The following is a 25,901-nucleotide window of genomic DNA, read 5'->3' as shown; positions in this document are numbered from 1 at the left end:
CCCAGGATCCCAGCACTGTTATTACTCTGACCCCAGTGTTCCTGGTGCCCAGGTCCTCAGCACTGGTATTACTCTGACCCAAGTGTTGCTGGTGCCCAGGTCCCCAGCACTGTTATTACTCTGACCGTTGCTGGTGCACAGGTCCCAGCACTGTTATTTCTCTGACCCCGGTGTTAATGGTGCCCAGGTACTCAGCTCTGTTATTACTCTGACCCCAGTGTTGGTGGTGCCCAGGTACTCAGCTCCGTTATTACTCTGATCCCAGTGTTGATGGTGCCCAGGACCCAGCACTGTAATTACTCTGACCACAGTGTTGGTGGTGCCCAGGTACTCAGCTCCGTTATTACTCTGATCCCAGTGATGATGGTGCCCAGGACCCAGCACTGTTATTACTCTGTAGCTGGTGTTACTGGTGCCCAGGACCCAGAACTGTTATTACTCTGACCCCAGTGTTCCTGGTGCCCAGGTCCTCAGCACTGGTATTACTCTGACCCAAGTGTTGCTGGTGCCCAGGTCCCCAGCACTGTTATTAGTCTGACCCAGGTGTTGAATGTGCCCAGGTACTCAGCTTTGTTATTACTCTGACCCCGGTGTTGATGGTGCCCAGGTACTCAGCTCCGTTATTACTCTGATCCCAGTGTTGATGGTGCCCAGGACCCAGCACTGTAATTACTCTGACCCCAGTGTTGGTGGTGCCCAGGTACTCAGCTCCGTTATTACTCTGATCCCAGTGTTGATGGTGCCCAGGACCCAGCACTGTAATTACTCAGACCCCAGTGTTGATGGTGCCCAGGTACTCAGCTTTGTTATTACTCTGACTCCAGTGTTGAAGGTGCCCAGGTACTGAGCTCTGTTATTACTCCTACCCAGATGTTGATGGTGCCCAGGTACTCTGCTCTGTTATTACTCTGACCCTGGTGTTGATGGTGCCCAGGATCCCAGCACTGTTATTACTCTGACCCCGGTGTTGATCGTGCCCAGGTCCCCAGCACTGTTATTACTCTGACCCCAGTGTTGATGGTGCCCAGGTACTCTGCTCTGTTATTACTCTGACCCCGGTGTTGATGGTGCCCAGGATCCCAGCACTGTTATTACTCTGACCCCGGTGTTGATCGTGCCCAGGTCCCCAGCACTGTTATTACTCTGACCCCAGTGTTGATGGTGCCCAGGTCCCCAGCTCTGTTATTACTCTGAATCCAGTGTTGATGGTGCCCAGGTGCCCAGCTCTGTTTTACTCTCAATCCAGTGTTGTTGGTGCAAAGGTACTCACCTCTGTTATTTGTCTCACCCCAGTGATGATGGTGCCCAGTTCCCCAGCACAGTTATTACTCTTACCCCAGTGTTGGTGGTGCCCAGGTCCCAGCTCTGTTTTTACTCTAATCCCAGTGTTGATGGTGCCCAGTAACTCAGCTCTGTTATAACTCTGACCCTGGTGCTGATAGTGCCCAGGTCCCCAGCTCTGTTATTACTCTGACCCTAGTGTTTGTGGTGCCCAGGACCCCAGCTCAGTTATTATTCTGAATCCAGTGTTGCTGGTGCCCAGGAGCCCAGCTCTGTTATTACTCTGACCCCAGTGTTGGTGGTGCCCAGGAACCCAGCACTGTTATTACTCTGACCCCAGTGTTGGTGGTGACCAGGACCCCAGCACTGTTATTACCCTAACCCCAGTATTGATGGTGCCCAGGTACTCAACTCTGTTATTACTCTGATCCCAGTGTTGCTGGTGCCCAGGACCCAGCACTGTAATTACTCTTACCCCAGTGTTGATGGTGCCCAGGTACTCAGCTCTGTTATTACTCTGACTCCAGTGTTGAGGGTGCCCTGGTACTCAGCTCTGTTATTACTCTGACTCCAGTGTTGAGGGTGCCCTGGTACTCAGCTCTGTTATTACTCCTACCCAGATGTTGATGGTGCCCAGGTACTCTGCTCTATTACTCTGACCCCGGTGTTGATCGTGCCCAGGATCCCAGCACTGTTATTACTCTGACCCCGGTGTTGATCGTGCCCAGGTCCCCAGCACTGTTATTACTCTGACCCCAGTGTTGATGGTGCCCAGGTCCCCAGCACTGTTATTACTCTGACCCCGGTGTTGATGGTGCCCAGGTGCTCAGCTCTGTTATTACTCTGACTCCAGTGTTGATGGTGCCCAGGTACTCAGCTCTGTTATTACTCTGACTCCAGTGTTGATGGTGCCCAGGTACTCAGCTCGGTTATTGCTCTTACACAGAAGTTAATGGTGCCCAGGTACTCAGCTCTGTTATTACTCTGACCCCAGTGTTGATGGTGCCAAGGTACTCAGCTCGGCTATTACTCTGACTCCAGTGTTGATGGTGCCCAGGTACTCAACTCTGTTATTATTCCTACCCAGGTGTTGATGGTGCACAGGTACACTGCTCTGTTATTACTCTGACCCCAGTGTTGATGGTACCCAACTACTCTGCTCTGTTATTACTCTGACCCCGGTGTTGATGGTGGCCAGGATCCCAGCACTGTTATTACTCTGACCCCAGTGTTGATGGTGGCCAGGATCCCAGCACTGTTATTACTCTGACCCCAGTGTTGATGGTGCCCAGGTACTCAGCACTGTTATTACTCTGACCCCGGTATTGATGATGCCCAAGGGTACTCAGCTCGGTTATTACTCTGACTCCAGTGTTGATGGTGTCCAGGTACTCAGCTCGGTTATTACTCTGACTCCAGTGTTGATGGTGTCTAGGTACTCAGCTCTGTTATTACTCCTACCCAGGTGTTGATGGTGCCCAGGTACTCAGCTCGGTTATTACTCTGACTCCAGTGTTGATGGTGCCCAGGTACTCAGCTGTTATTACTCTGACCCCGGTGTTGGTGGCGCGCAGCCGTTCCCAGCGTCCCCTGCTCCGACTGACCCCCGGTCCTGCCAATCAAACCGCAGCTCCGTGTGTGGTTGAGCCATTCCGTGGCGTGCGTGTAGGGGCGGGGCCCCCGGGGGCTGCCGTCCAATCGGAGGTGAGCAGGGTGGATGTTGCAATCTGAGCCCCTGGCCAATCAGGAGGCGCCGCGGCTGCCAGCTGGAGCTGGGGCTGGTGCTGGTCCCGGTCCCGGAGCCGCTCCCGGATCGCCCTGTCCCCCCCCCCACCCACCCCACCCCACCCCACCCCACCCCACCCCCGGGGCTCTCCCTCCCGGCCCCAGGAGATGAAGCGGAGCCCGGGACCCCCCGCGGGCCGTGTCCTTTCTTATGAGAGTCTGGTTCACGCTGTGGCCGGGGCAGCGGTGAGTCTGCAGGCTGCCCGCGGTTGGAGGCAAAGCAATGCAGCGACCCTCCCGTCAGCTCCGCTGTGCCACCCCCTGCCCGACTCTGGGATAGTATCTCCCTGGAAGGGCGAATGGACTGTCAAGCCGCGCCTTTATTTTTGTTTTTAAATAATTGAGCGTGAAGTGGGTGCAATGGGCTGGTCCGCGTGTCCTTCCTGACAGTCCTGTTTCCAATTGCTTCACTCCCCCTGGTTCATTGGAGCAAGAGCAGGCCATTCTGCCCCTCACGTCTGTTCGGGCATTCAGTCAGATCATGGCTGATCTGTGGCCTAACCCCATCTACCCGCCTTTGATCCAGATCTTTTAATACTTTTGCCTCATGGACATTTTTTTTTCGGGTTAATTTGTGGGATGTGGGCATTACTGGCTGGGTCAGTATTTATTGTCCAGTTCAAAGTTTGTGCGAAGATTTGTAGCTCGGGTGCTCGTTGTTGTGGTTGTGTTCGCCGAGCTGGGAATTTGTGTTGCAGACGTTTCGTCCCCTGACTCGGTGACATCCTCAGTGCTTGGGAGCCTCCTGTGAAGTGCTTCTGTGCTGTTTTCTCCGGTATTTATAGTGGCCTCTCTCTGCCGCTTCCGGTTGTCAGTTCCAGCTGTCCGCTGCAGTGGTCAGTATATTGGGTCCAGGTCGATGAGTTTGTTGATAGAGTCTGTGGATAAGTGCCATACCTCTAGGAATTCCCTGGCTGTTCTCTGTTTGGCTTGTCCTATAATAGTAGTGTTGTCCCAGTCGAATTCATGTTGCTTGTCATCTGCGTGTGTGGCTACTAAGGATAACTGGTCGTGTCGTTTCGTGGCTAGTTGGTGTTCATGGATACGGATTGTTAGCTGTCTTCCTGTTTGTCCGATGTAGTGTTTTGTACGGTCCTTGCATGGGATTTTGTACCCTACATTGGTTTTGCTCATGCTGGGTATCGTGTCCTTTGTTCTGGTGAGTTTTGTCTGAGCGTGGCTGTTGGTTTGTGCGCTGTTATGAGTCCTAGTGGTCGCAGTAGTCTGGCTGTCATTTCAGAAATGCTCTTGATGTGGCTAGTCCTTTGGGATGCGGCATGTCCTCGTTCCATTGTCTTTCCCTTCGGCATCTGTTGATGAAATTGCGCGGCTATCCGTTTTTGGCGAATACATTGTATAGGTGTTCTTCTTCCTCTTTTTGCAGTTCTGGTGTACTGCAGTGTGTTGTGGCCTTTTTGAATATAGTGTCTTGATGCAACTTCGTTTGTGCGTGTGTTGGGGTGATTGCTTTCGTAGTTCAGGACTTGGTCTGTGTGTGTGGCTTTCCTGTATACCTTTGTGGTGAATTCTCCGTTAGGTGTTCAAAAACGTATGCCAAAAACGGATACCCGCGCAATTTCATCAACAGATGCCGAAGGGAAAGACAACGGAACGAGGCAGCCATGCTGTTTGGCCTAACGTAGTCCTGATTGGTGGCTTCACCAGGTTGACGCCTCATCTTCAGGTGTATCTGATGCTGCTCCTGGCATGGCCTCCTGCACTCTCTATCTCAGATTTAACACAAACAACTGATCCTGCATCCGCTGCTATTTGTGGAAGAGAGTTCCATACAGCTGTTGGGTATATGTTTGACATTGATCATCTCTTAATCAAGAACCAAAGTTTATGGGGAAAAGGCAGGAGAATGGGCCATGATCAAATGGTGAAGCAGATGTCATGGTCCGAATGGGCGAAAGTGAGGACTGCAGATGCTGGAGATCAGAGTCGAGATCAGTGCGATGCTGAAAAAGCACAGCAGGTCAGACAGCATCTGAGGAGCAGGAGAATCAACATTTTGGGCAGGAGCCCTTCATCAGGAATGAGGCTGGGAACCTCGAGGGTGGAGAGATAAATGGGAGGAGGTCGGGGCTGGGGGGAAGGTAGCTGAGAGTGCAATCATTGGATGGAGGTGGGGGGTAAAGGTGATAGGTCGGAGAGGAGGTTGGAGCGGATAGGTGGAAAGGGAGATTGACAGGTGGGACAGGTCATGAGCTGGAAGGTTGGATCTGGGGTGAGGTGGGGGAAGGGGAAATGAGGAAACTGGTGAAGTCCACATTGATGCCCTGGGGTTGAAGTGTTCCGAGGCGGAAGATGAGGCGTTCTTCCTCCAGGCGTTGGGTGGTGAGGGAGCAGCGGTGGAGGAGGCCCAGGACCTGCATGTCCTTGGCAGAGTGGGAGAGGCAGTGGGGTTGGCTGGTGCGGGTGTCCTAGAGATGTTCCCTAAAGCACTCTGCTAGGAGGCGTCCAGTCTCCCCAATGTAGAGGAGACCGCATCAGGAGCAACGGATACAATAAATGATATTAGTGGATGTGCAAGTAAAACTTTGATGGATGTGGAAGGCTCCTTTAGGGCCTTGGATAGAGGTGAGGGCGGAGGCGCAGACTTTGCAATTCCTGCGGTGGCAGGGGAAGGTGCCAGGATGGGAGGGTGGGTTGTTGGGGGTGTGGACCTGACCAGGTAGTCACGGAGGGAATGGTCTTTGCGGAAGGCGGAAAGGGGTGGGGAGAGAAATATATCTCGGTGGGGTCTGTTTGGAGGTGATGGAAGTGCCGGAGGATGATGTGATGCAGACAGAGGTTGGTGGGGTGGAAGGTGAGAACCAGGAGGGTTCTATCCTAGTTGAGGTTGGAGGGATGAGGTTCAAGGACGGAGGTGTGGAAAGTGGATGAGATGCGTTGGAGGGCATCTTCAACCACGTGGGAAGGGAAATTGCGTCCTCTGAAGAAGGAGGCCACCTGGTGTGTTCTGTGGTGGAACTGGTCCTCCTGGGAGCAGATACGGCAGAGGCGGAGGAATTGGGAATATGGGCTGGCATTTTTGCGAGAGGTAGGGTGGGAAGAGGTGTAATCCAGGCAGCTGTGGGAGTCGGGTTTGTAAAAAAATGTCAGTGTCAAGTCGGTTGTCATTAATAGAGATGGAGAGGTCCAGGAAGGGGAGGGAGGTGTCAGGGAGGGTCCAGGTAAATTTAAGGTCAGGGTGGAATGTGTTGGTGAAGTTGATGAATTGCTCAACCTCCTCGTGGGAGCACGAGGTGGCACCAATGCAGTCATCAATGTAGCGGAGGAAGAGGTGGGGAGTGGTGCCGGTGTAATTACGGAAGATCAACTGCTCTACGTAGCCAACAAAGAGACAGGCATAGCTGGGGCCCATACGTGTGCCCATGGCTACCCCTTTGGTCTGGAGGAAGTGGGAGGATTCGAAGGAGAAATTGTTAAGGGTGAGGACCAGTTCAGCCAAACGAATGAGTGTGTCGGTGGAAGGGTACTGTTGGGAACGTCGGGAGAGGAAAAAACGGAGGGCTTGGAGGCCCTGCTCATGGTGAATGGAGGTGTAGAGGGATTGGATATCCATGGTGAAGATGAGGCGTTGGGGGCCGGGGAAACAGAAGTCTTGGAGAAGGCGGAGGGCGTGAGAGGTGTCCCGAATATATGTAGGGAGTTCCTGGACTAGGGGGGCTAGGACAGTGTCGAGGTAGGTGGAGATGAGTTCAGTGGGGCAGGAGCAGGCTGAGATAATGGGTTGGCCGGGGTGGTCAGGCTTGTGGATCTTGGGAAGGAGATAGTCCGGGAACTCCGCACTGCCCGGTTCTATGAGGTTGGAAGCTGTGGGTGGGAGATCTCCTGAGGTGGCGAGGTAGTGGATGGCCAGAATGGCCTAATTCTGCACCTATATCTGTACGTAAAAGTACTTCCTAACATCTCTCCTGAATCGTCTGTCCCACATTCTCAGACTCTGCTGCCTAGTTGTAGGATCTCCAAACAGTGGAGAGAGTTTGTCTTTATCTCCCCTGTCTTTTCCTGTTAATATAGAGTCATACAACACAGGAACAGACACTTTAGTCCACGCCCACCATAATCCCAAGCTAAACTAGTCCCACTTGCCTGCTCCTGGCCCATATCCCTCCAAACATTTCTTGTTCATTAACTTATCCAAATATCTTTTAAATGTTGTGACTGTATCTGCATTTGATCCATATCCCCCCAAACCCTTCCTATTCAAATACCCATCCAGATGCCTTTTAAATGTTGTTACTGTACCAGCCTCCACCACTTCCTCTGGCAGCTCATTCCATACACGTACCACCCTCTGTGTGAAAAAGTCGCCCCTTCGGTCCTTTTTAAATCTTTTCCCTTCTCACTTTAAACTATGCCCTCTAGTTCTGGACTCCCCCACCCCAGGGAAGAGACTTTGCCTATTTACCTTATTCATGCCCCTCATAAACCTCTATAAGGTCACCCCTCGGCCTCCGACGTTCCAGGGAAAACAGCCCCAGCCTGTTCAGCCTCTCTCTATAGCTCAAACCCTCCAACCCTGAGAACATCCTTGTAAATCGTTTCTGAAAACTTTCAAGTCTCACAACATCTTTCCGATAGGAAGGAGACCAGAATTGCATGCAATATTCCAACAGTGGCCTAACCAATGCCTTGTACAGCCGCAACATGACCTCCCAACTCCTGTACTCAATACTCTGACCAATAAAGGAAAGCATACCAAACACCTTCTTCACTATCCTATCTACCTGCAACTCCACTTTCAAGGAGCTATGAACCTGCACTCCAAGGTCTCGTTGTTCAGCAACACTCCCTCGGACCATTACTGTTAAGTGGGGTTCCGATGGGGAAAGGTTTGGGAACTGCTGGGTGAGACACTGTCAAGGCTTCAGCTACACACTGGGCCTGCACTCACAGGCTGTGTCCTCTCTCTTTCAGGGGGGAGCCACGGCGATGACCTTATTCTACCCCCTGGACACGGCCCGCCTGAGGCTGCAAGGTGAGAGTCAGACCGGGCTTCGAGCTGGGATTGTCTCACCCCCCACCCCCCCTTCCTCCTCCTCGGGGAAGTGCTCAAGGGGAGACAATGGTGCTATGCCAATGTCACTGCAGTAATAACCCAGGCCCATGCTTCTAAGCCAGGGTTCAAATGCCACCCCAGTCGCAGGGGGGTTTCAATGAAACCAATAAATATTGAATAACAAGGTAGTCTCGGTGATGGTGACTGAGAAACTACCATTGATTTGCTGTAGAAACCCATTGAGGTCACTAATCTCCAGTGAGGAAAGGAATTCGCCATCTTTACAAGGTCTGGGCCAAAATGTGACTCCAATCCCACAACAGTGACCCTCTGAGATGGCCCTAACTGGGCCTCTCTGTTGAAAGGCGATGAGGGACAGAAAACAAAAACTGACCTTCCCCCGTGACACCTCTCCGCCCCCCCAATCCCCATCCCATCTGGGTATCACAGAGGTGACTGAGGGCAGGGCCATAAAATCCAGATCTCGCCATCGTTTTCCCATCCACCTCCCCAGGCCCAGCAAGGATTGGCCGGCATTTCTCCGGCTGACTGGCTGAGGACAGCAATTGGAATCCTGGTCGACGATCCACCTGGTTGACTAGCCTGGATACTCGGGCTCGGCTTGGAGGATTGGAATATGGACAGTGGAGGGATTGAGTTAAATGTGAACCCTGGGTTAACCTGGTTGTAGCCTTTACATTAATAATTCGGAGAACAGTGAAGGAGGGGGATCCACGGCAGGAACTGCCAGAACTGGGAAATGGCCCGAACTATTCGGGAAAGTCCCTTAAAAAAGGGAAAGGGAGTTTTAAAACTGTGAAGGGGTCTGACTTTGGAGATATAGAGAAGGCAGAGATCCCAAAACTGGGAGCAGGGTGGAGGGGTGAGGAGCCTTATTGGTCAGGTGTGTTCATTCATAAACCCAGTCAGCAGCTCGGAGTTCGGTGTTCCCATGTGGAGAGTTCAGTGCTCAGGGACAGGCTGTTCAGCCCCTCTGGCCCTGCCCTGCCTATCGATAAGTCCCTCACTGTTTGGAGTGGTGTTGGTTCCATCTCCCTGTCTACTATCCCCCAGACAGCCCTCTCTTGTCCTCTAATCCAACCAGCAATGGAAAATCCTCTGGGATGTGTTTAAAGGGAATACTGGATAAACACTGATAGGGAGGGGGAGGGAATGTCTATGGGGGTGGGGGAAGTGAAGAGAGAGTGAGAGGAAGTGCTTGTTGTAACCCCCAGCTCTGTGTGCCTATGGGGGTCAGTGTGTTCACAGGGTTCAGGCTGCATTAGCATTTCTCATGAGGCAGTGTCTTATAACAGACTGTGTGTGTGTGTGTTTGTGTGTGTGTCTCTCATTCTCTCTCTCTCTCCCATTCTCTGTGTATGTGTCTCTCTCTCTCTCACACACACATTCTCTCTCACACATTGTGTCTCTCTATTCTCTCTCTCATTCTTTCTCTTTCCAATTCTCTGTCTGTCTCTCTCTCTCCCATTCTGTCTGTCTCTCATTCTCTCTCTCTCTCTCTCTCTCATTCTCTCTCACACATTGTGTGTCTCTATTCTCTCTCTCATTCTTTCTCTCTCCAATTCTCTGTCTGTCTCTCTCTCTCCCATTCTGTCTGTCTCTCATTCTCTCTCTCTCTCTCTCATTCTCTCTCACACATTGTGTCTCTCTATTCTCTCTCTCTCTCATTCTCTATCTCTCTCTCTCACATTCCATCTCTCTCTCTCTCTCTCTCTCTCTCATTCTCTCTCTCTTTCACTCACTCTATCTCTCACTCTGTCCCACTGTCTCTCTTTCATTCTATCTTGCTGTCTTTCACTTGCTCTCGCTCCGTCTCACTGTCTCCTTCTCTTGCTTTTTTTTTGCTCTCGCTATCCCCCCCCCCCCCCACCCCCCACCCCCCACCCCCCACCTTGCCGTCTCCTTTCCAGTCGATGAGAAGATAAAGTCTGGATCTACCCGCACGGTCCTGGCCAAGATCATCAAAGAGGAGGGAGTGTGAGTATGAACGGTGCTGTGGCCTGCTTCATTTGCGTAACGCCCGTGCCTTCCCTGCTAGCAAGAGCTCAGGGCCCGAGGGAAGTCCTTGCTCCGGTCTCACAGCCCAGGGGTAGGTTTCAAATTACGTCAAACTAACTGAGCGAGAAGCGGTTTCTGTGCCTGACAGAGCTCCCGATGAAGTACCTTCAGAGCAGAGTTGCCGTCGTGACGTAGGGAACGCGGGGCATGTGCACAGCAAGATCCCACAAAGAGGAGAGGCGACCAGTGACCGGATAACGGCCGGCGGGGATCCAGGAGAACTATCGATTGGGAAAGCCAGAGGGAATGCTGCCTATTAGGTTCCCTTTGAAATAGCGCAGTGGGATCTTCCATGTGGGAAATCAGGCGGGAGGTTGAGGTGGAGGGTTTGATCTAAAGAGGGCAGGCTTGCACCCCTCCTCCCTCTTTGTGCCCCCGGCCCAGGTTGGTACTGGCCTGGACTCTGTGTCTCTGGAGCAGATCCTAGTTCCGGAACCTTCCGTCTCAGAGACGAGAGGCCCAAGGTGGAACACTTCCACAGCACATCCCTTCCCTTCCCTTCCACAAAACTCATTTTTAAATGTAACTATCATCATTAAATTTAATTCAGAAATGGAAGGTTAGATGTTTCCACAACACAAACTTTAAACTGATAAAGGGAAAGTTTGAATCATTCTCATGTGTTTATGAAGTTACCATGGTAACAGTCTGACAGACTGAACCTACATCAATATTCATTTATAAAACTTAGCAGTGACTTTACCAAATCACGTTACCCAAAGTTGTTGGAATGTTTCTACAGCAATATTGAGTGAGATAATTTGGCAGTAACTTAGTGGACAGCGAAGAAGGTTACCTCAGATTACAACAGGATCTTGATCAGATGGGCCAATGGGCTGAGAAGTGGCAGATGGAGTTTAATTCAGATAAATGCGAGGTGCTGCATTTTGGAAAAGCAAATCTTAGCAGGACTTATACATTTAATGGTAAGGTCCTGGGGAGTGTTGCTGAACAAAGATACCTTGGAGTGCAGGTTCATAGCTCCTTGAACTTAGAGTCACAGGTATATAGGATAGTGAAGAATGTGTTTGGTATGTTTTCCTTTATTGGTCAGAGTATTGAGTACAGGAGTTGGGAGGTCATATTGCAGCTGTACAGGACATTGGTTAGGCCAGTGTTGCAATATTGCGTGCAATTCTGGTCTCCCTCCTATTGGAAAGATGTTGTGAAACTTGAAAGGGTTCAGAAAAGATTTACAAGGATGTTGCCAGGGTTAGAGGGTTTGAGCTACAGGGAGAGGCTGAACAGGCTGGGGCTGTTTTCCCTGGAGTGTCAGAGGCTGAGAGGTGACCTTATAGAGGTTTACAAAATTATGACAGGCATGGATAGGGTAAATAGATAAAGTCTCTTCGCTGGGGTGGGGGAGTCCAGAACTAGAGGGCATAGGTTTAGGATGAGAGGGGAAAGATATAAAAGAGACTTTTTCATGCAGAGGGTGGTACGTGTATGGAATGAACTGCCAGAGGAAGTGGTGGAGGCTGGTACAATTGCAACATTTAAAAGGCATCTGGATGGGTATATGAATAGGAAGGGTTTGGAGGGATATGGGCCGGGTGCTGGCAAATGGCTCTAGATTAGGTTAGGATGCAAGGTTTGTAGCTCAGGTTGAGGTTTCGCTGAGCTGTACGTTTGATATCCAGACGTTTCATTACCTGGCTAGGTAACATCATCAGTGGTGACCTCCAAGTGAAGCGAAGCTGTTGTCTCCTGCTTTCTATTTATATCTTTCTCCTGGATGGGGTTCCTAGGGTTTGTGGTGATGTCATTTCCTGTCATTTTCTGAGGCATCTAGATCTGTGTGTTTGTTTATGGCATTGTGGTTGGAGTGCCAGGCCTCTAGGAATTCTCTGCCACGTCTTTGCTTAGCCTGTCCCAGGATTGATGTGTTGTCCCAGTCGAAATGGTGGGTTTTTTTTCCTCCGTGAGTAGGGCTACGAGGGAGAGAGGGTCGTGACTTTTTGTGGCTAGCTGGTGTTCGTGTATCCTGGTGGCTAACTTTCTTCCTGTTTGTCCTACGTAGTGTTTGTGACAGGCCTTGCATGGAATTTTCTAGATGACGTTGGTTTTGTCCATGGGTTGTACTGGGTCTTTTAAGTTTGTTAGTTTTTGTTTGAGAGTGGTGGTGGGTTTGTGTGCTACTAGGATTCCAAGGGGTCATAGTAGTCTGGCTGTCATTTCTGGAACTTCTTTGATGTATGGTAAGGTGGTTAGGGTTTCTGGCTGTGTTTGGTCAGCTTGTCGTGGTTTGTTCTTGAGGAATCTGCGCACTGTATTTTTTGAGTATCCGTTCTTCTGTGGTTCTCCTCCATTTTCTGAAGTTCGTCTGTGCTGCAGTGTGTGGTGGCTCGTTGGAATAGTGTTCTGATACAGCTTCGTTTGTGTGTGTTGGGATGGTTGCTGGTGTAGTTAAGTATTTGGTCAGTGTTTGTCGGTTTTCTGTATACGCAGATTTGTAGCTCTCTGTTGTCCTTTTTCTCAACTGTGACGTCCAGGAATGAGAGTTTGTTGTCTGTTTCTTCCTCCTTTGTGAACTTTATGCCTGAGGGGGTGTGGTTGATGATGTTAAATGTCCCTTCTATCTTGTTTCGTTTTGTGATGACAAAGGTATCATCAACGTAGTGGACCCAGATTTTTGGTTTGATGGTTGGTAGGGCTGTTTGTTCTAGTCTTTGCATTACCGCTTCTGCTATGAATCCTGATAGCGGAGATCCCATGGGTGTGCCGTTGGTTTGTTTGTAGGCTATGTTGTTGAAAGTGAAGTGGGTGGTGAGGCACAGGTCCACTAACTTCATGATGTTTTCATTGGTAATGTGACTGACGGTGGTTTGGGTGTGTGTGATGGTCTCTTCTAAAAGTGTGGTAAGTGGTTCCTTTGCCAGGTCGATGTTGATGGAGGTGAACAGCGCTGTTAGGTCGAATGAGATCATTGCTTTGTCTTCCTCTATTTTGGTGTTTTTGATGATTTTTAGGAATTCCTGGGTGGAGTGGATGGAGTGCTGTGACTCTTCTACTAGGTATTTCAGTTTTGCGTGTAGTTCTTTGGCCAATCTGTAAGTTGGTATTCCGGGTAGTGAGACTATAGGTCTGAGGGGGGCTCCTGGTTTATGGATTTTTGGTAGTCATAGAATCGTGGGGTGTTGGTCCCATCTGGTTTCATTTATAGAAGATAGAAGAGACATTTAACATCAGCAGCACCCTCACAGGCATAAGACCCCTCGGAATCCTAGTAGCACACAAACCCACCAACACTCTCAAACAAAAACTAATAAACTTAAAAGACCCAGTACAACCCATGGACAAAACCAACGTCATCTACAAAATTCCATGCAAGGACTGCCACAAATACTACGTAGGACAAACAGGAAGAAAGTTAGCCACCAGGATACACGAACACCAGCTAGCCACAAAAAGACACGACCCTCTCTCCCTCGTAGCCCTACACACGGATGAAAAAAAACACCATTTCGACTGGGACAACACATCAATCCTGGGACAGGCTAAGCAAAGACGTGGCAGAGAATTCCTAGAGGCCTGGCACTCCAACCACAACGCCATAAACAAACACATAGACCTAGATGCCATATATCAACCCCTCAGAAAACGAACAGGAAATGACATCACCAGGAATCCCATCCAGGAGAAAGATATAAATAGAAAGCAGGAGACAACAGCTTCGCTTCACTTGGAGGTCGCCATTGGTGATGTTACCTCGCCAGGTAATGAAACGTCTGGATATCAAACCTACAGCTCAGCGAGCAAACCTACACCCTAAACCCCTTAGGTTAGGATATCTCGTCAGTATGGATGAGTTGGACCGAGGGGTCTGTTTCCTTGCTGTACATCTTTATGTCTTTATGACTCTTGCACCACATGAAACATTTACTCAGGGAAGAGCAGGGTCACCATAAAAGAGTTCCCTCAAATTGAAGGTAGTCCTCAGTGTCTCAGAAAGCACCCTCTGTCCATCATCTGGAGGAACGAGGTGAGCAGGTGAAGGAGGGAGTTGCGTGGAGTGACGGGTGGGAATCTGGGGGCATTCTTGCTGCTGATTGGTCAGCTGTGTTTGGCACATGTCAGCGTCCTTGCTGCTGATTGGTCAGCCGTGCAGGATGAATGGCGATGGTGAGAGCCCTCAGGCAGTGAGGGTGAGATGGGCTGCCATCTTGGGGGGCAGTAGGGGTTGGTCAGTCTCTGAGGCAGAGTCTGTCGGTCGCCAGGTGACAGAAAGCAGGAGCCCCTGTCCACCCCAGCGCTTGGTCTCTGCTCTTGTTGCAGGTCGGCGGTCTATCGGAGCTGGTTTTCCGTTATCTCCAGCCTGTGCTGCTCAAACTTTGTCTACTTCTACACCTTCAATGCCTTGAAGGATGCCTGGGTCAAAGGTCAAGCCTCCACCAATAGCAAGGACCTTGTGATGGGCTTTATATCTGGTAGGTAGGTGCCTCTGTTTCCGGCCTGGTCCAGCAACTGGGCCTTCCCCACCCAACGAGTCTAGAGCTCCAACCACAACTTCCACATGGACGCCTCGGGGTAATACTGCAATCCCACTCTACTGGGCAGGGACTGTCATTATAACCCCAAACCACCACCTCCCTCCCCGTGTTAGAGGGGACACGGGGATGGTCTGGGTATGGACAAGGGGTGGGGGGTATGATGTGAACGGGCGCTGTGGAATAGTGAGAGCTTGGGGATGGGAGGGGTGGGTGTGTGCGCGTGGGGACAGGGGGTTGGGTGTGTGTGTGTGTGTGTGTGGGGGGGGGGGAACGGGGGGATGGGTGGGTGTGTGTGTGTGTGTGTCGGGGGACAGGGGGATGGGTGTGTGTGTTGGGACGGGGGTGTGTGTGTGTGTGTGTGTGTGTGTGTGTGTCGGGGGACGGGGGGATGGGTGTGTGTGTTGGGACAGGGGTGTGTGTGTGTGTGTTGGGACGGGGGTGCTCTGTGTGGTGTTTTAGGACCGGGGTGCTCTGTGTGGTGTTTTATCGGGGTGTGTGTGCTCTGTTTCAGGAGTTGTCAATGTGATGGTCACCACTCCACTGTGGGTTGTAAACACCAGGCTCAAACTGCAGGGGACAGTGCTCCGGAGTGATGACATTGAACAGACCAATTACATGGGGATTCTGGGTAAGCGCACTGTGACCAACTGAGCTGGACTGGGAGTACCGGAGCCTTCAGTGCCACTTCAGGATGGTATCTGTTTGTGATGTTGGTTAACTCCTCGTCTCCCTCCCTGGCAGAGTCAAGGGGTCAGCTATCACAATTCCATAGCTCACCATTAGCAGGCAGCACTGAGTGCTCTGGCTGTGGCCAATCCCTCATCAGGGTTTGCGGAGACCCTATATTTCCTGACCCAGTGAAGAGGCACCAGGAGGATCAGTGCTGAGGGAGCAGGCACTGTTGGAGGGTCAGTGCTGAGGGTGCACCACATTGTCGGAGGGTCAGTGCTGAGGGTGCGCCGCACTGTCGGAGGGTCAGTGCTGAGGGAGCGCCGCACTGTCGGAGGGTCAGTGCTGAGGGAGCGCCGCACTGTCGGAGGGTCAGTGCTGAGGGAGCGCCGCACTGTCGGAGGGTCAGTGCTGAGGGAGCGCCGCACTGTCGGAGGGTCAGTGCTGAGGGAGTGGGCACTGTCGGAGGGTCAGTGCTGAGGGAGTGGGCACTGTCGGAGGGTCAGTGCTGAGGGAGTGGGCACTGTCGGAGGGTCAGTGCTGAGGGAGTGGGCACTGTCGGAGGGTCAGTGCTGAGGGAGTGGGCACTGTCGGAGGGTCAGTGCTGAGGGAGTGGGCACTGTCGGAGGGTCAGTGCTGAGGGAGTGGGCACTGTCGGAGGGTCAGTGCTGAGGGAGTGGGCACTGTCGGAGGGTCAGTGCTGAGGGAGTGGGCACTGTCGGAGGGTCAGTGCTGAGGGAGTGGGCACTGTCGGAGGGTCAGTGCTGAGGGAGTGGGCACTGTCGGAGGGTCAGTGCTGAGGGAGTGCTGTATTGAGAGAGGGTCAGTGCTGAGGGGCTCCCTTCCCCCATCCCCTTGCCTCCAAACTCTCTCTGATGAGGGGGCATATCTTCCACTTTCCACAGGGGCTGTTCCATCTCCTGAAAGTTTCCGGAATGTTCTCTGTTACCGGTTTGTTGCTTGACCTCTGGTGTCGGGGCGATCTTCTGTTGGACTGGGCAGTCTGAGTTGCTCTCTGCCCCTCTCGGTGTTGCTTTGCCGACCCAGTGCCGTGACCATCCCACACCCCAGCTCCGTCGTTTCCAACAGTGTTCCTCTATGCTCTGTTGCAGATGCCATTGGCCGAATTGTGAGGGAGGAGGGCATCTTGGCTCTGTGGAGCAGCACCTTCCCTTCCCTCCTCCTAGTCTTTAACCCCGCCATCCAGTTCATGTTCTACGAGGGGCTTAAGCGCCAACTGAGGAGGGGCCGCACTGAGGTAAGGAGTTTCGGGCCTACCCTCCATTAACACGGAGGAGCCAGACCCTGCTCTGATGGGATTTCGGGGCAGACAGTAGGTAATGGCCCTCAACTGGTTATTGCAGAGACCCAAACACCTTGGAAAAATGGGTTCAAATCCTGCCACAGGGGACAGAATTTAAATTCAATTAATAAAATCTCCAAACTCAAGCTCACATCAGTTTGGTTAACTGTACAACTTCCACCCAGTGTATTAAAAACCAAATGATTCCATAATGTCTTTCAAGGAAGGAAATCTGTCATTCTTGTCAGGTCTGGGCCTACATGTGACTCCAGACCCAATGTGGTTGACTCTTAATTGCCCTCTGGAATGACCAGGCAAATCTCTTCAAAGCGCAATTAGGGACGGGCAACACGTTGATCCCTCGTTGGATCAAATTTAATAGCTCCATGCCTGCAGGAGATTCCGGACTCCACTCCTGATGGAGATCCAGGGAATTGGTTGAGAGACGGGCAGTCAGTGAGAGATGGATTGGACTCTGCTCTGATGCTGTCTCCCCACCCACCCGCTCACCCACCCGCTCGCTGAACAAACGATCGATTGATTGATTGATTGTCACATGTACCTAAATGCAGTGAGAAGCTTTGTTTTGTGAGCACGAATGGCAGACCATAACAAATAAGGTCATAGTGATCGTAGGGCACTTAGACTGAGTGAGACATACAAGGTCACACTGCACAATATGTGGGCAAAGCAAGATCACAGTTAACAAGATCCCCATTACGTGAATTTACAGACATCCATTCATCAGTCTGATAACAGCAGGGAAGAAGCTGTTCCTGAACCTGTTGGAGCGTGTGTTCAAGCTTCTGTATCTTCTGCCTGACGGAAGAGGCTGTGGGAGAGCATTACCTGGGTGGGAGAGGGCTATGATGATGTGAGAAGTGTAAATGGAGTCCATGGATGGGAAGGTTGGTTTCCATGAAGGTCTAGGCTGTGCACACAACCTTCGATAGTTTCTTCCGGTCCTGGGCAGAGTGGTTGCCATACCGGGCCGCTCTGCGCCCGGACAGTATGCTTTCTACGGTTTCTGGAGAAGTTGGTGAGGGTCCTTATGGACGTGCCAGATTTCCCAAGCTGTCTGAGGAAGAACAGGCATTGTTGTGCCTTCTTGGTCATCGCATCTAAGTGGGAAGTCAAGACAGGTTGTCGGTTATCATCACTCCTAGGAACTTGATACTCTCAATCCATTTCAAAAGAGGGTATTTACCGGGGAGAAAGTCGATGAAAAAATATTGACGCGATTATTCCAGATTTAGGCTTATCCTGGTTGTACACAGTCAGAAATGGAATGGGCTCTGTCCGGATGGGCACTTTAGGGCCAGAGCTGCCAAAGCCTGAACACTAGGCCCGGGAACAGCCTCGGGTGGAGGGGTTGGGGCCCAGAGAGCTCTGCGACCCTGGGGATGAGGTTAGACCCAGACAGTGTCTGACGGTTGGATTGGGGTCAGGATCTTGGCGTGAGGCCTGCGGTTGGAGGTTTGGCCCAAACACGGTGTGAGTCCTGAGTCCGGGATCTTGTCTGAAGCCAGAGGGTTTGTTTTGAGTTTGGTTTTTGTCACACGGAGGGTGGCCGTATTTCAGGATGTTTCTGTCTCCATTGGTTTTCCCAGCTTACCGCGCTTGAGGTCTTCATTATCGGAGCAATCGCCAAGGCAATTGCCACAACAGTGACATACCCCCTCCAGACGGTGCAGTCCTTGCTGAGGGTGAGTTGGAGAATATTCCCTGATTGGAAATGGCTGGTCTCCCTCAGCCTTTCCTTTTCCCTGTCATGGTTGAGGCAGTAACCCAGAGAATATTCTAGAAGCAGCAGCTGTTCATGGTGGCCACCCAAACACGTGATGTCATGCCACCACTGCCAGATTCCTGGTCACGTGATCTCCTCACTGGCAGTCCCGGATAGTCCGGCCTATCCTCAGGCATGGAACCGGAGAATTCTGGAACTTCTTTGCCTCAGTGCGATTCGGCAAGGGATTGGTCAGCAGTGACCAAGAGATCACTTTCAGGTCAAAGGTCATGGTTCAGGCCCCACTCCAGGGACCTGAACACACAACCTGGGCCACAACCCCGAATCTGGGACTGATTGAGTGCTGCGTTGTCACAGGAGTCTGAGTAAGGCTCATCCACTGGCCTCAGCTGGAGGGGGAGTATCCCTGGGCCTCTACCTGCAGAAGGTTGTTGCGGGGACGGGAGGAGGGGTTTTCCCGGGTTTGCTTTGTTCGTGGGATCTTGCTCTGCTCATTGTCGGCTGCTATGTTTCCTGACATCACAGTGGTTCAAGTCCCGGGAGTGTCCTGGGAAAAGCTGTGTGGACAGACTGGGGTGTATTCCTCCAATCCCAGTGAATACAGATCTCCTCCTGTTGGGTATTGACCCAGGGCTGGCCTCAGTTGTGAGGCTGTCTGTTGTTCAATAGTCGACCGAGGATTCGCCGTCAATGCTCATGTCTGTGAAAGGGGGCCCACTGTTGTGGCCCAGTGCCTGTGGGGAAATAGCAGGGTCTTTGCCCTCCCGTGGTAAATCCGGTTTGTCTTTTTCGCCCCCCCCTCAGTTTGGCCAACAGAAGAGGGATTCAGAGGGGAGGATTGTGGGAAGCCTCCGAAGAGTGGTCTACGTCTTGAGACAGAGAGTGAGGTGAGTTGGGGCCTAGTTGAGTTGACTCTTAGCTCTTTAGAACACAGTTCACTGGCTAACAGAAAAAAACGTCACAAACAAACCCGTCCAGAGGGTCATCAAACAGATTCATAGAATGAAATCAAGAATTAGGAATCATAGAATCAAACAGTACAGAGCAGGCCCATCGGCCCATCGGGTCTGGACTGTCACTAATACCAGTAACGGCCTGCTATTTCCTGCAGACATCCCATATCCCTGAATGTTACAATATTTGAAGTGCTCATCCAAATATTTTTGAAAGGTAAGGTTTCCTACCTCCACCACCTCCCCAGGCAGTCCATTCCAGATTCGCACCACCCTCTGAGTGAAAAAGATTTTTCCCCAAATTCCCTCTGAGTCTCATGCCCCTTATCCTAAAACTATACCCCCTCGTGATTGACCCCTCAACTAAGGGGAACAGCTGCTCCCTACCCACCCCGTCCATCACCCCGCCCCCCCATAACCTTATACACCTCAATCATGTCCCCTCCTCAGTCTTTTCTACTCTAAAGAAAACATTCCAAGCCTGTCTAGTCTGTCATTGTAGCTCAACAACTCAGATAATGTCCCTGTGAACCACCTCTGTGTACCCCCTGTAGTGCTATCACATCCTTCCTGCAGTGAGGTGACCAGAACTGCACACAGTACTCCAGCTGGGGCCTGAGCAACGCTATGTACAACTCCAACATTACCTCCTTGCCCTTCTACTCTATGCCACGGCTAATGAAAGCAAGTGTCCCATAGACCTTTGTAACTATCCTTTTTACAGGCTCTGCTGACTTCAGGGATCTGTGAATAATTACCTCAAGATCCCTCGGTTTCTTTGAGCTACCCACTGTCTGGCCATTTATTAAATACAGTCGCGCCTCGACATACGAACAACCCCGTTCACGAACAAATCAGTTTACGAACAGGATTGTACGTAAAATTGTGCTTCAACGTAGGTACGAAATTCAAGGTACGAACGAAGGTACGAACGCAAAAAGCCCGTGTGTGACCACGTGGTTTAATTGTTCTGCTTTGCTACGTGCTTGTAGAACGCAAAAGCTCTCGAGCCCCGCATGATCTCATTCAGTTCGTCTTTGGCACATGGGCTGTGAACAGCGTTCGTTGTTACATCCAAGCATTCTTACACTATCCGAATCGGAAAAATTGATTCAGTTCACGAACCGGGTCCCGGAACGGATTAAGTTCGTAAGTCGAGGCGCTACTGTACTCCCTTTTCTTGTTTCTTCTTCCAAAGTGCATCACCCTGCACTTATCGGGGTTAAGTACCGTCTACCCATCAGACCAACCTATCTATATCTTCCTGTAACCTAAAGCCATCTTCACTATTAACTACTACACCATCTGAAAATTTGCTCAACATTTCCCCTATATTTTCATCCATATCATTTGTGTATATGACAAACAATAACGGTGCCAGTGCTGATCCACGTGGTACACTGCGGGACACTGGCCTCCAGTCACTCAAACTGCCTTCTACCGCTACCCTCTGTATCCTAATGCTAAGCCAGGCTCTGATCCATCTCACCACGTTTCATAGTTAAGACCATAAGACATAGGAGCGGAAGTGAGGCCATTCGGCCCATCGAGTCCACTCCGCCATACAATCATGGCTAATGGTCATTTCAACACCACTTACCCGCACTCTTCCCGTATCCCTTAATTCCTTAATTACAAGATTAAGAATTTAGCAATCTCTGAGGTTCTTTGAAAGTGGAGTCACAGGTAGAGAGGATAGTGAAGGCGGCATTTGGTATGCTTTCCTTTATTGGTTAGAGCATTGAGTATACGAGTTGGGAGGTCATGTTGAGCCTGGACAAGACATTGGTTCAGTCACTTTTGCAAAATGGCATACTATTCTGGTCTCCCTGCTGTTGTGAAACTTGAAAGGGTTCAGAAAAGATTCATAAGGATGTTGCCAGGGTTGGAAGGTTTGAGTTGAAGAGAGATGTTGAATAGGCTGGGGCTGTTTTCCCTGGAATATCGGAGGCTGAGGGGGTGACCTTATAGAGATTTATTAAATCATGGGGGGGCATGGATAGGGTAAATAGACAAAAGTCTTTTCCCTGGGGTGGGGGAGTCCAGAACTAAAGGGTTTAGGGTGAGAGGGGAAAGATATAAAAGGGACTTAAGGGGCAACTTTTCCATGCAGTGGGTGGATCGTGAATGGAATGAGCTGCCAGAGGAAGTGGTGGAGGCTGGTACAATTACAACATTTAAGAGGCATTTGGATGGGTATATGAATAGGAAGGGTTTGGAGGGAGATGGGCCAAATAGTGACAATTGGGACTAGATTAATTTAGGATATCTGGTCAGTATGGATGAGTTGGATCGAATAGTCTGCCTCTGTGCTGTCCATATCTATGACTCTATAACTTTCCCTGAATACCATTCGCTGTAACCTTCTCAGTCAGTCTCCCATGAGGGATCTTGTCAAAAGCTCTGCTAATCTCCAAATAACCTACATCAGCTGAACTTCCCTCATCCACACACATTTTTGAAAAATTCTACTAAATCTGTTAGGCATAACCTCCCTCTGCCAAAGCCATGCTGAATATCCCTAACTAACCCATGCCTTTCCAAGTGAAGATTAATTCTCTGCATCAGAATTTTCTCTGGTAGTTTCTCTACCATACAGTCAGAGAGCTGTACCATACAGTCAGAGAGATGTACAACATGGAAGCAGACCCTTCGGTCCAACCCGTCCATGCTGACCAGATGTCCCAACCCGTCCATGCCGACCAGATATCCCAACCCAATGTAGACCCACCTGCCAGCACCCGGCCCATATCCCTCCAAATCCTTCCTATTCATATACCCATCCAGATGCCTTTTAAAAGTTGTAATTATACCAGCCTCCACCACTTCCTCTGGCAGCTCATTCTCCCTTTTAAAACTACTGTTGTTTTGACTTTTTTTTTCTCCAAAGCTCCAAAACAATGCAACAGCATATAAAACAGTAATTGCTGCTCCTGGAATTCGAGGAAATCACCTCCAACAGCTAAAATGCCTCAATGAAGGAGCAACTGTTACAGCCAGAAATTTTTCCCATCCTCCATCTTGGATTACCCAGAATCCTAAGGCACTGACATGAGGTTTTCCAATGGGTTTCCGTCGTGCAAAGAGTTTCAGACAATGAGAGAATAGGCAAGTTCTTTAGCTCCTGAGGAAATTTGTCCAGACTCAACTGGGTTCAAATCCGAGATCTATATATTCCCAGCCTTTTTCTATCCTTTTTCTGAAAGTGTTGCAGTCTGCCTCCATGTAAACCACTTGTTCATACACTTTCACTCAGAATTGAATTGAATTAGTTTTATTGTCACATGTACTCACGCGAGTTCAGTGAAACGTTTACAAGTCGCCACTTATGGTGCCACCTTAGGTACAAAGGTACCTGGGCACAGATTCGTCAGTACAAGTTCCTTCAGGGGAAAAAAAATTAGAAAAATAAAGAAATAATAAGTCCAACATTAAAGATTGTCAGAGTAAAAAACAGAGAAATGAAACAATTCAGAATAACAGTCCTTCCAACAGCCAGTACCTTTAGTTTTACTGAGTGTTCTTTCACTGCCTAGTCAACGGTAAACTGAATTAATCCCATAAAGTTGCCACCCATGTTGATAAGGTTGTTAAGAAGTCATATGGTGTGTTTGCTTAGCCGAGGGATTGAGTTTAAGAGCTGCAAGGTTATGCTGCAGCTCTATAGAGCCCTGGTTAGACCACACTTGGAATATTGTGTTCAGTTAGATTAGATTAGATTCCCTGCAGTGTGGAAATAAGCCCTTTGGCCCAACAAGTCACACTGACCCTCCGAAGAGTAACCCACCCATTTCCCTCTGACTAATGCACCTAACACTGTGGGCAATTTAGCATGGTCAATTCACCCTAACCTGCACATCTTTGGACTGTGGGAGGATGCCAGAGCACCCGGAGGAAACCCGCACAGACACGGGGAGAACGTGTAAACTCCACAAAGACAGTTGCCAGAGACTGGAATTGAACCTGGGACCCTGGCGCTGTGAGGCAGCGATGCTAACCACTGAGCCACCGTGCCGCCTCATTATGAGAAGGATGTGGAAGCTTCAGGGAGAGTGCAGAGGGGATTTCCCAGGATGCTGCCTGGACCGGAGGGCATGTCTTATGAAGAAAGGTTGAGGGAGCTATGGTGGTAGAGTCAGATACATTAGGGACATTTAAGTGACTCTTGGATAGGCACATGGATGATAGTAAAATGAAGTGTCTGTAGATTAGTCTGATCTCAGTAGGATAAAAGATCGGCACAACATTGAGGGCCGAAGGGCCTGTACGGTGCTGTACTGTTCTATGTTCTAATATTTTGGATAACCCATCTTTGTAACAGCCTTTGTTTGTATCCAGACCAAAGGGGTAGCCATGGGCATACATATGGGCCCCAGCTATGCCTGTCTCTTTGTTGGCTACGTAGGACAGTTGATCTTCCATAATTACACCGGCACCACTCCCCACCTCTTCCTCCGCTACATTGATGACTGCATTGGCGCCACCTCATGCTCCCGCGAGGAGGTTGAGCAACTCATCAACTTCACCAACACATTCCACCCTGACCTTAAATTTACCTGGACCATCTCTGACACCTCCCTCCCCTTCCTGGACCTCTCCATCTCCATTCATGACAACCGACTTGACACTGACATTTTTTACAAACCCACCGACTCCCACAGCTACCTGGATTACACCTCTTCCCACCCTACCTCTTGCAAAAATGCCATCCCGTATTCCCAATTCCTCCGCCTCCACCGGATCTGTGCTCCCAGGAGGACCAGTTCCACCACAGAACACACCAGATGGCCTCCTCCTTTAGAGACCGCAATTTCCCTTTCCACGTGGTTAAAGATGCCCTCCAACGCATCTCGACTACATCCCGCACCTCCGCCCTCAGACCCCACCCCTCCAACTGTAACAAGGACAGAACGCCCCTGGTGCTCACCTTCCACCCTACCAACCTTCGCATAAACCAAATCATCGGCCGACATTTCCGTCACCTCCAAACAGACCCCACCACCAGGGATATATTTCCCTTCCCACCACTTTCCGCCTTCCGCAAAGACCGTTCCCTCCGTGACTACCTGGTCAGGTCCACGCCCCCCTACAACCCACTGTCCCATCCTGGCACTTTCCCCTGCCACCGCAGGAACTGTAAAACCTGCGCCCACACCTCCTCCCTCACCTCTATCCAAGGCCCTAAAGGAGCCTTCCACATCCATCAAAGTTTTACTTGCACATCCACTAATATCATTTATTGTATCCATTGCTCCCGATGCGGTCTCCTCTACATTGGGGAGACTGGGCGCCTCCTAGCAGAGCGCTTTAGGGAACATCTCCGGGACACCCACACCAATCAACCACACCGCCCCATGGCCCAACATTTCAACTCCCCCTCCCACTCTGCCGAGGACTTGGAGGTCCTGGGCCTCCTTCACCACCGCTCCCTCACCACCAGACGCCTGGAGGAAGAACGCCTCATCTTCCGCCTCGGAACACTTCAACCCCAGGGCATCAATGTGGACTTCAACAGTTTCCTCATTTCCCCTTTCCCCACCTCACCCTAGTTCTAAACTTCTAGCTCAGTAACTGTTCCCATGACTTGTCCGGACTTGTCCTACCTGCCTATCTCCTTTTCCACCTATCCACTCCACCCTCTCCTCCCTGACCTATCACCTTCATCCCCTCCCCCACTCACCCATTGTACTCTATGCTACTTTCTCCCCACCCCCACCCTCCTCTAGCTTATCTCTCCATGCTTCAGGCTCATTGCCTTTATTCCTGATGAAGGGCTTTTGCCCGAAACGTCGATTTCGAAGCTACTTGGATGCTGCCTGAACTGCTGTGCTCTTCCAGCACCACTAATCCAGAATCTGTAACCTACAATTGACTGTTCCTCCCCTCCTCTTGCTGTGATAACATTGTCTTTTATCTAAAGGAAAATCTCCTTCTTTAAAAACAGGAAGCAGGGTCTCCTGGGCCTGTACAAGGGATTGGAAGCCAAGCTTCTGCAGACCGTTCTCACCTCTGCTCTCATGTTCCTCGTCTACGAGAAGATTGCAGGGTTCATCTTTCGACTCATGGGAGTGAACCCTCGCGTGGGACATTAACAGGCGAAGGTACAATCCCCGGAGTGCTGTCTGCGTTAATGCTGAACTCGGTGTCTCCATCTTCCCACCCCCTACCCATGTCCCCTTTCCCTCCCCCACAATGCACTGCCACCCAGGACATTGCACGTTCACAGGTCACGATGGTGAGGATGGTATTCCCTGTGCCATCCCAGTATCAATAAAGGCGATCGGTGTTGGAATGAGAAAACGTTGGTAGATATTAAAATGTACTTTATTGAGGACGAAGGCTCTCCCTCTGACTGACTTTGTGTACCAGTTTCATTCCGTGGTCCATTGACGATCCAGCACTTGAAACAAGCTCTTTAGCTTCAGTGGCCCAAATGGGCACTTACCCTCCACTCAGCTGCACCCTTTCCATCCCATGGGCCTGACCGAATTTACACTCATGTCCCCACAGCTTTAGACTCAGCCTCTGGATTGCTGGACCCATTTGTAAATCTGAAATATAAAGCCAGTCTGCAGAATGTGAA

General features: G+C 50.6%; 1 protein-coding gene across 1 annotated transcript; it reads left to right on the top strand.

Moving 5' to 3' along the window:
* Positions 1–3,131: 3,131 nt before the first annotated feature.
* On the top strand, positions 3,132–25,901 carry LOC140489240 (peroxisomal membrane protein PMP34-like). The gene is made up of 9 exons (XM_072588566.1): positions 3,132–3,252; positions 7,996–8,056; positions 10,009–10,075; positions 14,432–14,583; positions 15,158–15,274; positions 16,428–16,573; positions 18,229–18,324; positions 19,170–19,252; positions 25,263–25,901. The coding sequence occupies exons 1-9, from the start codon at positions 3,175–3,177 to the stop codon at positions 25,408–25,410; spliced, it is 948 nt and encodes a 315-aa protein (XP_072444667.1). The 5' UTR covers positions 3,132–3,174; the 3' UTR covers positions 25,411–25,901.

The sequence above is a fragment of the Chiloscyllium punctatum genome, chromosome 18 (assembly GCF_047496795.1).
Source record: "Chiloscyllium punctatum isolate Juve2018m chromosome 18, sChiPun1.3, whole genome shotgun sequence".
In the NCBI taxonomy this organism is placed as follows: Eukaryota; Metazoa; Chordata; class Chondrichthyes; order Orectolobiformes; family Hemiscylliidae; genus Chiloscyllium; species Chiloscyllium punctatum.
This window is presented reverse-complemented; position numbering and strand designations above follow the sequence as displayed.

Bases quoted from the DNA above. Each gene is read 5' to 3' on its own strand.
- LOC140489240 (XM_072588566.1), top strand. From the start codon at position 3,175: ATGAAGCGGAGCCCGGGACCCCCCGCGGGCCGTGTCCTTTCTTATGAG. The intron at 16,574-18,228 runs GTAAGGAGTTTC...TGGTTTTCCCAG, and splicing joins TGAGGAGGGGCCGCACTGAG to CTTACCGCGCTTGAGGTCTT. The intron at 19,253-25,262 runs GTGAGTTGGGGC...CTTTAAAAACAG, and splicing joins GTCTTGAGACAGAGAGTGAG to GAAGCAGGGTCTCCTGGGCC.